Here is a 14,034-nt window from a genome sequence, read left to right as displayed (position 1 = left end):
GTCGCTAGATTAGGCTGCTTTGCACAATCGCTACAGCTTGTCATACACGACGGGTGTTAAGTGACACTGTTGTCAGTGACAGAAAATTTTGGGGCATTTTTAAGCATCGGAAAGCTTGTGTATCGGAATCGGATCAGAACTGAAAAAATGTGAATAGGCCCATCCTTACTGCACATGCTTGCTCATTCATGACAGCACTATGCCAGACTTGTGCAAGTCAGTCCCTTAAAAAAACGTGTTTACAACTCGACAAATATATTTGGCATTAACAAATGTGACCAACATAGTTACAGTAACCTGTTTACATTAATATTTAAAAAATAGATTTTTAACGTGACACCTTAAAAATCGCCACATCGAAGAATCGCGATTTGTAACTGAATGCATTATTCCCTAACCCTAGAAGAAATTTCTTTTTCAAACATCAGGTAATACGCCATTTGCCTTACTTCTACATCACTTTGGACAAAAGCCTCAACTAATGAAAAACTACATCAAATAAATAGAAATCTAGCACTGCTAATTAGGTTAATAGCATAGAAATGTGCTTTTAATGAGTTTGTTGAGTTATTGTTTAATTTAGTTCCCTTTTATTGTGATGTATGAAGTAGCTGAAGTAGCAAATACGTAATTATGCATGTTAATTAGAAATACCAGCTTATACAAACATTGTACTCTTGCTTCTTGTGACTTTAAAAACCAGGTACACATGACGTATTCTAAAACACCTACCAGATTTGACCTCACACACAATCAGCTTAGCTGAAAAGATTTTGATTTAAAATTAACAAGAAGCACACAATGATGGCCTAGTGCTGAAATGTCACACTCATGGTGGACTGTTAATGAAAAAAAAGAGACTGCTGAAGCCATCCAAGTTCAGACCTGATTATTAGCAATTTAATTTAGGTGAGCAGAAATGACAAAGAAAAATATCAAAAGTATAAATATGTTCAGATTTAGTTTTGCTGATTCACAATTTGAGAAATCAAATTTCCATGTATCGACAATTAGTTAATAGTTTGTCATAGGTGTATATGGAGCCATTATCCACAACTCTTGTTTCTAATCAAGTTGGGACACTAAAATATAAATAAAAAAAGAAGGCAATGATTTAAAAATCATATAAACCAAAATGTAATGAATGAAAATAGAACAAAGACAACATATCAAATGTTGAAACAGAAATTGTATTGTTTTACGACAAATATATGCTCAATTTCAGTTTAATGCCAGCAACACCTTTCAAAAAGGTTGAGACAGGGGCATGTTTACCACTGTGTTGCATCATCTCTTCTCTTACCAACACTCTGTAACCTGACTGAAGAGACCAGTTGCTGGAGCTTCGAAAGTGAAATGCTGCCTGATATAAAATTTCAATGGCTCAGCAGTTTGGGGTCTCCTCTGTTGTATTTTTCATTTCATGGCATACCAGCTGTTTTCAATGGGTGACAGGTTTGGACTGCAGGCAGGCCAGGCTAGCGCCCGAACTCTTCTATTATGGAGCCTGTTATATGCACAGAAAGCAGTTTGGCATTGTCTTGCTAAAATATACAAGGCCTTCTCTAAAAAAAAGACATAGCTTGGATTGCAGCATATGTTGATCCAAAACCTGAATATATCATTCAGCATTAATAATGCCTTCCCAGATGTGCAAGCTACCCAAGGACCCGTGGACATTAATACACCCCCATACCATCACGGACGCCGGCTTTGAAAGTGTCTGCTGATAACAAGCTGGATGGTCTCTCTCCTCTTTTGCCCAGAGGACAGTGTCCATGATTTCCATAAAGAGTTTCAAATTTTGATTCATCAGACCACAGGACAGTTTTCCAGTTTGCCTCAGTCCATCCTAAATGAGGTTGGGCCCAGAGAAGTCGGCGGCGTTTCTGGATCATGTTTAGATATGGATTGTTATTTGCATGATCGAGTTTCATCCTGCATTTGTGGATGCAGTGACAAACTGTGTCCACAGACAATGGCTTTCTAAAGTGTTCCTGAGCCCATGCAGTGATTTTCACGACAGAATCGTGTCTGTTTTTAATGCAGTGCCACCTGAGGACCCAAAGATCATACTATCCAATATTGGGTTTTGGCCTTGTCCTTTGCATACAGAGATTTCTCTGTGGATTCTCTGACTGTTTTAATGATATTATGTACGTTAGATGGTAACATTTCCATTTTCTTTGCAATATTACACTCAGGAACATTATTCTTAAAGTCTTGCACTATTTACCCACTATTTTCACCACTATTGAACCACTCCCCATCTTCATTGCACAGCCTCATCTGACTGATCTGTTGCCAATTAACCTAATTAGTCGTGCGATTGTGAACTGTGAGTGTTTTGTTTTATCATCACACAACTTTTCCAGTCTTCTGTTGCCCCGTCCCATGCTGCTGGTATCAAATTCAAATTGAGTATATATTTGTCAAGAAACAATAAAATTTCTCAGTTTCAACATCTGATGCTGTCTTTGTTCGATTTTCAGTTAAATATGGGTTTATATGATTTGTAAATCATTAAGATCTGTTTTTACTTACATTTTACACAATACACCAACTTTTGTGGATAGAGGGTTATAGATTTTAATCCGGCAATTTCACTTTGATTTCAGTTTGATTTATAAGACATGCTTGCTCCATAAAATTATAATATACTGTACTCATTCTTTAATCTATTAACTATATAGACACAATGTTACATTAAAAGAAAAGTTCAACAGCATAAGGTAAAGTGATTACACATAGAAATGCTATAGGTTCCACCACATAAAATAATATCAAAACTCATGGAAATTGGACAACTATTGCACAAAAGTCATTTCCTAATACATATAGGCTTGAATTACAAAAGAATGGTATGATTCTAAAAGCCAGTTCACAGCTCAATTGCTGTAAATTGCTTAACTGAAACTTTTTTGGCATGTTAATAACATCAAGAGCTGTCAAGTCAAGCAGCATAAAAAAATAGAGTACTGGTTACATACCTTTGCAGTTCCTCCTGAACTGCCTTTCAATGTTACAAGTAGTTCAAGAACGAAGGTTTTGTAGTCTATTAAGGCACAAAAAATGTAGATGGATTATGGAAAATTGTCATTTGTAAGCTCCACCCATCTTTAAAAAAAACCTTGCTGCTTGCATTGCTGTTTTCAACTTCAACTTTCTGACAGTAAACCGTGCTCCATTGAAAACCATGTTAAACAGAGCAAAAATTTCAAAAGATGGTGAAAATGTGGCTTGTGGAAAGATTAGGGTGGGTAGGTGAATTACTCTATTCTAAGGCTTAGTACGGATTTTGATTGCCTGACACTTGGCAATATAATTAGGCATTGGCTCCGACTTATCACACATGGTTCAGTCTTAATCAGGGAATGAGACATGTACTATAATTACACAATTTGTTTAATAAGCATATCATACAGCAATCAACCTGAGGAAAAAAATATACAAGTGCAGCTTGTTTCTTACTTTGTCATTACCACAGCAATGTTACGTTTCTGTTACATTAAAAAGAGCAGCAATTAAGATAAATGCCAACGCATAAAACACAGAACCCAAAGGAAAGCATAAAAAGATGAATTAAATATTATTTGGAACAGTACAATCTCTCAGTAGAAACATCAGTAAACTTTTGCTCAGCATAGAACAGATATTGGAAGTTGAATTAAGCTGCTTATGACAAACATGCAGATATTCACTGTACCTTTGAAAAGATTCTTTACACTGTATAAAAGTGCAAAACACCTCACCACACATTTCACAAATGCTCAGCTTATATTTTTTGCTAATTCACTGAGATATGCGCATAAACACATTGCAAGAGTGCAGTTAATAAATCCAGTGTTCTCATCAGCTTCATCCATCCATTTTCTATACCCACCTGTCTTACGCAAGGGCACGGGGGACTGAAATCTATCCCGGAAGCTATGGGCGCAAGGTATCACCCAGGATGGGGCACCTACCCATCTTGACAACTCATCAGTAATAATTATCATTCAGTGAAGTGATGAGTAAAAACCTAACATATGTTCAAGGTAATGAGTCCTAATCTGGGTCATCGTGGTCCTGAAGCCTAGCCCAGGCAGCATATGGAATAAGGATGGGGCACACCATGAACAATCACTATCATCTACAGGTCACAAATTAGCCTAGCGCAGGAGGAAACCAGCATACTCTAAGGAAACCTGCGCAACACAGGGAGAACATAAAAAGGCCACAAACAAGAAGCAAATTTGGGAATCGAACCCCCAACCCTGGAGGTGTGCGACAACAAAGCTACCCAGTTTTAGACAATTATCCCCAAAAGTATCGCTTGGACAACATCCAAAACAGGTTACAATACCCCATTGCAGCAAAGAGGATACATGTGTTTAAAGATGGACTGAAAGCATGTATTAATATTAACCATTAAACCATTTTGTCTTCTCAGTTTGCAACTAACATTATCCACCACTGAAATGGATGAAGTGAAAGAATTAATAATTCTTTTAAAACATTAACTAAATGTGCCATTAATTAAGCGTACCTGCATTAACACGATGACGGTGGTTTTACTCTGTGCTTTGCAGAGAGCGGCATTATCCCTGCGGGATTCTTGACAATCCTGCCAGGTTTTCCACCACAGGTTTGAAAGCTAGACATGAAAGGACAATTTAGATCAAATCTGAGCATAGACATGGTTAATGTCTGGTTAGGTCGCCTGTAACAAAGGTGCTGTTTAATTTGGCAGATATCAGGATCCATGGTAAACAAGAACAAGAGCGGGCTAATAGAGCGGAGTTGGGTGACATTAAGCATGGCATTCCCTTGGGGCTAAACGGTTAACCTTCTGCTGAAGTGAAAACAAAGGCATGCACGTTGCATCACCACTGTGCTCGAACCATTTCGATAATGACCCGATTAACTCGAGGCTAGTACGTGGCTAGTTAACCTGACTGGCACGTTGTTTACTGACAATTCACCAGACCTTAATGTGTGTTATACCTATATCACTTCTTTAGCTAGCTAACTAGTTATTTTCAAATTGCCCCAGTAATGCATTTTAAGAACATTTTCAAAACCAAGGTGCTTAAAATAGAAAGGTTTTGTAAACACTCGTGTTTTAAGTCAGACGAGTTATAATGTACTTGCTAGCGAGCTGCTGTGCAGTACAGCACCTCATGCAATTCATTTCAACACACCGACTGCTATTATGTCAATACGAAATGTGTCGGCTGGTAGACATTTTACTTTCGAAAGTCGTAACAAATTAAACATTGAAAGAGTCAGATACTGTTAGCAGCAAAGAAAATGGAGTATCTTTCAATGTCGAACCCGGATTAGCTAGTAGGCTAACGTATAGCTACCTGTACTTGATGAGTCCTCAGTGAGCTGAACCTCGCGTCCGTCACTTATTCCAAAGCTACGTAGGAGGATACCGCTGCTTTTACGAGGACAATAATAACCAAAAAGTTGTCAGTTTGTCGGAGACTGGTTTATGTTGAAATTATATTCGTTTTCCAGCTACCGTTCCTAAAAAGCAGTGATGTCATATTAAAAAACCGAGCGTAGCAACCATCAAGTCACATGCTTCGCCTCGAGCTGCGCGCAGCCCCGCCCGCCGCGCGCCCCGAACTGCTGCGATTGTGGATATCCGCCGCGCGGCGGTGCAGCTCCGCGTGTCTACGGGCGGGGCCTTTTAACCGTGCGGCGATCGGCGAATATCTCTACTCTCTGCACTCTACACTATAATATAATGTATAGTGTTATATGTTATTATTTCCAGGTACTAAGTAATCATTTTTTTTTCTTCTTTTTTTTTTTTTTTTTACCGAATTTGGGGCTGTTAATGAACGTTGTACTGGAATTCATAAAAGGCAACCTTTAGTTTACAAGTATGTCCTTAATTTTACCAAATGCATAATTAGTTAATTTATGCGTTTATAAAAAATCATAATTTATAATCCGTTAGTTTGTTGATTATTTGTATTTATATCGTTTGTCAGATGATTTAAGACTAAGCATGTAGTTTTCCGGTAACTTTATTCCACAATTTATGACCTAATTTGTGATGATGTGTTTATGTATAGGTTGATATTTTTAATAATTCAAAAAATCAAAATAAAATTGTTTCCAAATTTAACAAAACATTCAGCGCCAGATTCGTATCCATTAAGAAAGGACACCACCATGTGGCTGTAATTTGTAACTTTTTTTACCCTGAATTACTGATGTGCGCTGATATATTTGCATTTACATATAATTCGATAAACTGAAATCTAAAATTTCCGTTGTTTGTTGCACACTGCCTAATTACTGTGCTTTGTAACTGGCCATGGGGCATTTTGTCAGCATGGATCTGTCTATTGTGCTTTCACAGGCCCACAGATTGTAACAATTTTTAAGCCATCCCATTCTCTGTTATAACAACATAACGCAGCATGACACCCTGTTAAAAAGTTTTCCACTGATGGTTAATTTGGGCTTTCTTGCCTTCTAATTGGGTTATCAGGGATATGAAAAACGTGGTTATAAATAAATGAGGGGTAGTTTTATCTAATCATGCAAGATTGATGCTTTAGAGTTGTTTGGGCAGTAAATTTGTTTTTACATTTTGCAGTGTGTTACACAATAAAAAACAAAGTCATGTGGAACACTGACAGATCAATGTAAGCAAATCTTAAAGAAAAATGGAAAGGAGGACTGTCATTTTGGAAAATATTTACAGATCAAAGAATTCCCAGCGGTGTATCCACAGGAATACTACATTGCATTACTTAAAATGGCTGTCTGAAGCGGTAAAGGCCATCAATACTGAGAACATTGATGTGTCCTTGTAGCATATCAATCACTAAAAATATACGGGAGGGGATCGTTTGCCAAGCCCTTCCAATTTAGTAAAAAAGCCATTATGTTTTACCTTGAAATCTACTTGTTTGAATGAGATTGCCTTATTCACTAGCAGGCTAATTAATTTTAATTGTTTTCAATCCTGGAAGAGGCCTTGACACTGCTGGCTGCGTAGACTCATGGTTTAGCCAAAGAACCACACACCCAGAGAGTTCCGGGTGTTCCTGGAACCTCCCTGGAAGAATGGGCTCTTCGCAGTTATAGGGACTGTTACAGATTGGTTACGTGGAAAATTGGTCCTTGTTCTTGATATTTACATCACCATAATAATTGTGTGATCTTATTATTTGTTAGTTTTGCTGATATGATAATGACAGCCTTTTCCCTTTGTCTCATTTAAAACACACCATTGCGTCTGACAAACCACTTTAATATCCAATCAGAGTTCCACCAGCTCTGTATTCTACTGTGTGCTTTTAAATTATATGATCTATATAAATAATAATGGGCTTTTTAAGGGGAGGGGAACGTTCTCTGATCTCTATACAAATACATTCTATATGGTGTCAAAAACAACACTGAGGCCCTATGCCATAGAGCAATAATGATTCCTGCTCTCCAGCAGAGGGCAAACTTTCCCTGGAATGGAACAAGACTGACAGTGATTGGTTACATTTTTCAGGAGTTTAAATAAGCGGCACCAGTTGTTTCACTGTTAGGTTTATCCCCCAAGGCCTTTAAATGCCTAGAAATCTACATCTGTTCTCTATTTTCCATGCATCTTCTTCTTATTGTGATTATTATTGCTGTTATTCTTGCTTTTTTGCGGCTCAGAATCATAATATAAAAACTCTTACACTCCAAACTCTGAAAGACCATCTACGCCAGAGGTGGCCAATCTTATCTGCAAAGGGCCAGTGTGTATGCAGGTTTTTGGGATAACCATTGGGTCAGTTGTTCAAACTCAGGTGTGAGAACTCTTTAGACACGTTAGTCTTCTAATTAGTAATCTAATTAGGGAGTTGCATGATTATCCACATACACAGTTTGGCAGCCCCTGATCTATACCATTCAGTTATCATTCAGCATAAACAACGACCAAAAATGTTGCTTCACCCTGTGAGATACGGCCATGGACAGCACTAACACTGCTTGGTCATGATCAGTGGTCATCACCTGGCAGACTCCCACAACCAGATCTCCATGATCAGTGATCATCACCTGGCAGACTCCCACAACCAGATCTCCATGATCAGTGGTCATCACCTGGCAGACTCCCACAACCAGATCTCCATGATCAGTGGTCATCACCTGGCAGACTCCCACAACCAGATCTCCATGGTCAGTGGTCATCACCTGGCAGACTCCCACAACCAGATCTCCATGGTCAGTGGTCATCACCTGGCAGACTCCCACAACCAGATCTCCATGATCAGTGGTCATCACCTGGCAGACTCCCACAACCAGATCTCCATGGTCAGTGGTCATCACCTGGCAGACTCCCACAACCAGATCTCCATGGTCAGTGGTCATCACCTGGCAGACTCCCACAACCAGATCTCCATGGTCAGTGGTCATCACCTGGCAGACTCCCACAACCAGATCTCCATGGTCAGTGGTCATCACCTGGCAGACTCCCACAACCAGATCTCCATGATCAGTGGTCATCACCTGGCAGACTCCCACAACCAGATCTCCGTGATCAGTGGTCATCACCTGGCAGACTCCCACAACCAGATCTCTGCCTGGTCACTCATGATCATACCAATTGGCATGATCATACCATGTCTCAATCTCTCACCTCATAACCAAGTTTCTTGTGACTTCTCCTTGGGCAACGATTCTTCTCTTTCTGTTCACCTACTTTGGTTTTCTACCATTGATGCAGCTAAGAAAACAGTTTCTCATAATCAAGTGTTCCTTTATTTTCCTCCCTGCGATTTTCATGCTGACTCTTGGGAATTCTGCATGAATGCTGTGTTACAACCTGAAAATGAACCTCTCCCCGACTGATATACATTGGAGCAAGTCACTCACCTCACCTGGATTTTCCATTTTAACTGCATCTGTATCCAAGAACTTAGATGTTGCCCCTGACAACAGGATTACCTCACCACAATGTAACCTTAGTTACCTGGACATGTAGGTATTTTCTTTATGATACCCAAAGAATTTGCTTATTCATCTCAGCCCAGCATTGTGCCTGGGCCCTGTAGTCACCATTCCTCCATGCCAATGCGAATTAAATCTATCCAGGGTTCATGCATGTGCTCTTAGACAGCATTGCAACTAGGAATCTGCCTGTTTCACCTCATAGGAACACATACATTACTTCTCACCTTGTCTCCATTGGCTTTTTTGCAAGCAGAATCACGTTGAAGGGCTTAGGTCAAAGTCCGAGCAGCTACATGCCAGGACCACATCTCCTCTCTGTGTGGTCCTTCTCTTGGACGTCATCAGCCCTTACCTTCCAATAAGATCACTAACAATGCCTGGATCTTTATTAGTCCCTAACATGCAGAATTGTCCCACATCTGCCAGGGTGTCTTTCATTACTATTCACTAATGGCACAATGTATTTTTGTTGTATTTGCATGTAGATCAGCCTTCGTTTAAAAAACACTTATTAAACATTCCTTTTTGCAACATTTCCTCTCTATTCCATAAAAGTGCTGTTTAACCTGATGCAAATAATAACAGATACGCTATATGTAATAATGCAAATGTTGCATAGTGATTTTTCTGTCCCCTGCACTGCCTACAATAGGCTCCAAGCCCCTCGGGACCCTGAGCAGGATTAGCAGTTACAAGACGAATAGATAGAGTTTCTTATTTTTTAAGGTTTTATTTTTCCCCCCCACACCATCATTCAATCGCATTATATCAGAATATGTCAGAATCAAAACTATTTAAGAATTTAAAATCTGTATCAGGTGTGTTGAACGTGCACTTTCGGACTGCAGCGTGTAATATCACACAGCAACCACTGAGGGATGATCTAAGCCTAGGATGCGCAACAGAACAAACCTTACACTACGGTGTTGTGCGTTTCCAAAACACATGCACAATAGCAAACAAGGAGAGCGGAACGGCGCATGTATGTTACTCCGACTTTGTAAATAGCTGATTATCACGAACCGTTGTTATGATAAGAGACCATTTGCTTAGTGCAAGAACGGTTGCAGCGGAAGATTCTGCAGCTTTTACGAGGTGAAGAACAAGTGATGAATAATGCTGTTGAATTGCGCTTAAAACAGCTGCATCAACATGAAGACGAATTTAATAGCTGCTTGATCTGTTTCTAGATTTATGTTTATTTATTAGAAGACCCCTTTTGCCATTTTAAATACCAAGAGCAGCGCAATGCATAAGGCGATATTTTCGTTTTAGCCAAGGCGTCACTTTCCAACACAATCCTCTATCTAGACGCTTCAAAAAGTGCAGTGCTTCCAATTTGATAGACCGTAAATGTGAAGATTTTATTTTCATTTCTTTACCTCATTGTCATACGCGCATTTCTTAAGCAAAATGGAAATCACGCAAATGTGGAAATTACAACCTGGTTAATCAACAATATATACATTTTTAAATTAAAATAGAAGATATAAGAAGATGTTTGGCCGTTTGAAATGTAAGTAACATATATGAATGCATGAAGCAGGTTTGTGGGTGAAAAGAAAAATGTATGCATGAACCAGAGACTGCATTTCTGTGTGGGGGAAACTGCATACGGATCTTTATGAAGATGTAATCACGGAGAATCTCCTGTTGCCTGAATTGGCCTATATTAGCTTATTATCTAAATTGTGTTTCTCTCCAAGTTATTAGCTAGATACCAGCTCCAGGTGAGATTTCTTTCAACGAGCTTGTGAACGTGGAAAAGGAGACTGCTGTTTTGGAAATATTTCGCAGAAGCTATTTGTCGCTTGTAATACTCCTGTGTTTTTCCTATCAGCTGCTGTACGCGTCAACGGAATATAGTTAATCAGAACATCTGATGGGAGAAAAAGACGGAGACGCCGTCTACTCGACCCATCTGCAAGAAAACAAAACATGAAAAAGAAGCAACAAATGGTTCGTAAAGATATTGATTTCTATTTGGAGTCTCCGACGTAAAGAGGGGAAGTGCGACGATTTTTGGAAAAGAAGCGAGTCATTTGGCATTAAATATTAATTCAGCTGTTTTGAAATGATGCTCTAAAATCTTAAACACACATGATTTGTGCCCTCTTATTATGAAATACTTCTAATGGTAAAACCTGGAAAGAGAACTACCTATAGAATGCATTGTTTGAAGATAAGGATCATTATTTTGTCGTTATCAACATCATTCGAATCTCTTGAGTCGGACTGAAAAAGAAAAAAACTTTGAAAATTTAAACACACAAGCAACTATAAAACAATGCCGGAGTGCCACGATTCCTGGACTGTTACAACATATCATTTTGATGTCAAAAGTACTTTCATTAACGGCTGCAGGCATAGAGTAATAGGTGCAAGCTTTTTTACAAGGTATCATTATGCTACCCGCAGTTTCGCCCAGTTGAATGCAGCGCTTCAGCATGTAAATTGACTTCAACCTTGTACCTATTTCGGTTGCCTCTGGGACTATATATTCTCCAACCGGAAATATATATATCATCTTTAAAATGGAGTTTGCAATGGTAGGTGCTGAAAGTGGCGGGTGCAACAGCCATCTGCCTTACGGATACGCACAGGCGCGCGCTAGGGAGCGCGAACGCGAACGGGAGAGGCAGGTCCAGTCGCGTGCCGCAGCGGCAGCCGCCGAGGCTGGATCGGCTAGTGAAGGGCAATGTTGTACCAGCCATCACCCCAACAACCACCAGCTGCATCAGTCTCGCGCCGCCTCCTCGTGCCATGCCAACAACACCAGCGGTAGTACCGCCTCGCGCCCCTCCTCTTCGCAACCGGCTCAGCAGCAGCACGCGGAGCAACAGCAGACGGTCCTAAGAGGGAGGAAAAGGCATCGCGGTGCCGAGCACCGAAGAAGGAACCGTCCTACTCTAGGCGGGGACCTGCGTCACTCGGAGTTGGCGCTACTCGGATCCGAGGAGGAAATTATGATAGAGGAGGAGGAGGCTGGAGACGAGGAAGAAGAAGACGAGGACGGAGGCGGTGGTGGCGAGGAGACGAGTGGCAGGAGAAAAAGTTTTGTCTCTAATATGGATGATGAAGAAGAGACCTTTTCACTCACGGACAGACGCCCCCAGTCAGGCTACGAAAACGTTTACAGCGAACACGCCTGCTGCGAAAGAGTTGTCATTAATGTGTCCGGTCTTAAGTTCGAAACACAGCTTAAGACTCTAAGTCAGTTCCCGGACACACTGCTCGGGGACCCCGAAAAACGCATGCGGTACTTCGACCCCCTGAGGAACGAGTACTTTTTTGACAGGAATCGACCAAGCTTCGATGCAATTCTTTATTATTACCAGTCCGGGGGGAGATTAAAGAGACCCGCTAATGTGCCCTTTGACATATTTTCAGAGGAGGTCAAGTTCTATGAACTGGGAGAAGAAGCGATTCTCAAGTTTAGGGAAGATGAGGGCTTCGTAAAAGAAGAAGAAAAGCCTTTGCCTGAAGACGAGTTCAAGCGTCAAATTTGGCTTCTCTTCGAATACCCAGAAAGTTCAAGCCCTGCGAGAGGCATTGCTGTCGTGTCTGTTTTGGTTATTGTTATATCCATTGTCATCTTCTGTTTAGAAACTTTGCCCGAGTTCCGGGACGACAGAGAATCCTTCAGCGGGGGTAACAACTCATCACGTCCCGGCAGTGATTTCACACCATTCAACGATCCCTTCTTCATCGTGGAGACCGCGTGTATCATCTGGTTTTCTTTTGAGATAATCGTCAGGTTCTTCGCGAGCCCAAGCAAACCCGCCTTCTTTAAAAACATTATGAACACTATAGACATTGTATCCATCTTGCCTTACTTCATTACCCTTGGCACAGATCTTGCCCAACAACAAGGCAACGGGCAGCCGGCGATGACCTTCGCGATTCTCAGAATAATTCGTCTGGTCAGGGTCTTTCGCATCTTTAAGCTTTCTAGACATTCAAAAGGTTTACAAATCCTCGGTCACACTTTAAAAGCTAGTATGAGGGAACTAGCGTTGTTGATCTTCTTCCTTGTCATCGGCGTTATTTTGTTTTCCAGCGCCGTGTACTTCGCCGAAGCCGATGAGCCGACGTCCCAGTTCACTAGCATCCCAGACGCCTTTTGGTGGGCAGTCGTCACCATGACCACTGTCGGATACGGGGACATGAAGCCAATAACAGTGGGTGGTAAAATAGTGGGCTCACTTTGCGCTATAGCGGGAGTATTAACCATCGCTTTGCCCGTACCTGTTATCGTTTCCAACTTTAATTACTTTTATCACAGAGAGACTGACAATGACGACCAAACACCGGCGGTACAAAACACTCTCCCCTGTCCGTATTTCCCTGGAAACTTCTTCAAGAAATTCAGGAGTTCAGTGTCTGCTTCTTCTATTGGGGATAAAGCAGAGTACATGGAGATGGAAGAAGCGGTGACACAGTCCTTATGCACTTTGGACAAGCAAAGCCCGGAAAAAGGAAACGGTACAGATAATGTTCGAGGAAACAGCACGAATCCCAAATCGCTTCAAACCGATGTATGATTACAGGGCTGTAAAAAGACAGTTTGGCCTTTATTAGTCGCCTGTTACGATTTATGGTACAGCGTGCAGAGAGTACAAGTCTTATAGTGATGAACATTCATACATTGCATTTAGAAATCACACACAGCAATGTTGCATACATGGAATTGGTATTTCCGTTAGATGTTTATTTATTTGCGCTAAAAATATAACTATATTCCCGTCGCTTCGAACTTCCCTAGAGAAAGGATTTCAGTTAAAACATGCAACGGCAAGATCACCAGCTTTAAGTAACATATCTTTCTAAACCACCAAATTACTATAAAATAAAGCTACTCATAGACATAATTGATATTTCCTATGTAAACTTTATTTTTTGATGGCACTTTACACAGTTTTACTTCTTTGGAATTAGATTAATGGGAGAGGTTTTAGCACTGATGTATAATGCAAGACGAATATAATTAGGAAGTTAAATGCTTAGATCAGATGATCGTCAGCAAAAAGGCGAGTTTGTAACAAAATTATATTTACCCTTTTGATACGGCAATTTGCAATGTTTAAG

General features: G+C 40.5%; 2 protein-coding genes across 7 annotated transcripts in view; one reads left to right on the top strand and one right to left on the bottom strand.

Moving 5' to 3' along the window:
* The window catches only part of LOC111851925 (oxysterols receptor LXR-alpha-like), a 30,894-nt gene extending 25,269 nt beyond the window's left edge, over positions 1–5,625 (bottom strand). For 2 of the 6 annotated variants that reach the window (XM_072698517.1, XM_072698520.1), the window contains exons 1-3: positions 5,349–5,625; positions 4,529–4,636; positions 2,991–3,055 (exon numbers count right to left, since the gene is read on the bottom strand). The gene's annotated coding sequence lies outside the window, so the exon portion shown is untranslated. The remainder of the gene's footprint in view (positions 1–2,990; positions 3,056–4,528; positions 4,637–5,348) is intronic. The other 4 variants (XM_072698516.1, XM_072698519.1, XM_072698518.1 and 1 more) reach the window with 2 other exon arrangements.
* A 4,203-nt stretch (positions 5,626–9,828) lies between these two features.
* On the top strand, positions 9,829–14,017 carry LOC111850547 (potassium voltage-gated channel subfamily A member 1-like). The gene is made up of 2 exons (XM_023824541.2): positions 9,829–10,462; positions 10,787–14,017. The coding sequence occupies exon 2, from the start codon at positions 11,481–11,483 to the stop codon at positions 13,488–13,490; it is 2,010 nt and encodes a 669-aa protein (XP_023680309.2). The 5' UTR covers positions 9,829–10,462; positions 10,787–11,480; the 3' UTR covers positions 13,491–14,017.
* Positions 14,018–14,034: the final 17 nt, after the last annotated feature.

Source organism: Paramormyrops kingsleyae, chromosome 13, assembly GCF_048594095.1.
Source record: "Paramormyrops kingsleyae isolate MSU_618 chromosome 13, PKINGS_0.4, whole genome shotgun sequence".
NCBI lineage: Eukaryota > Metazoa > Chordata > Actinopteri > Osteoglossiformes > Mormyridae > Paramormyrops > Paramormyrops kingsleyae.
Note: the sequence above shows the minus strand (reverse complement) of the source record. Positions and strands in the feature narration are given on the sequence as shown.

Coding starts and splice junctions, on each gene's coding strand:
- LOC111850547 (XM_023824541.2), top strand. CDS start 11,481: ATGGAGTTTGCAATGGTAGGTGCTGAAAGTGGCGGGTGCAACAGCCAT.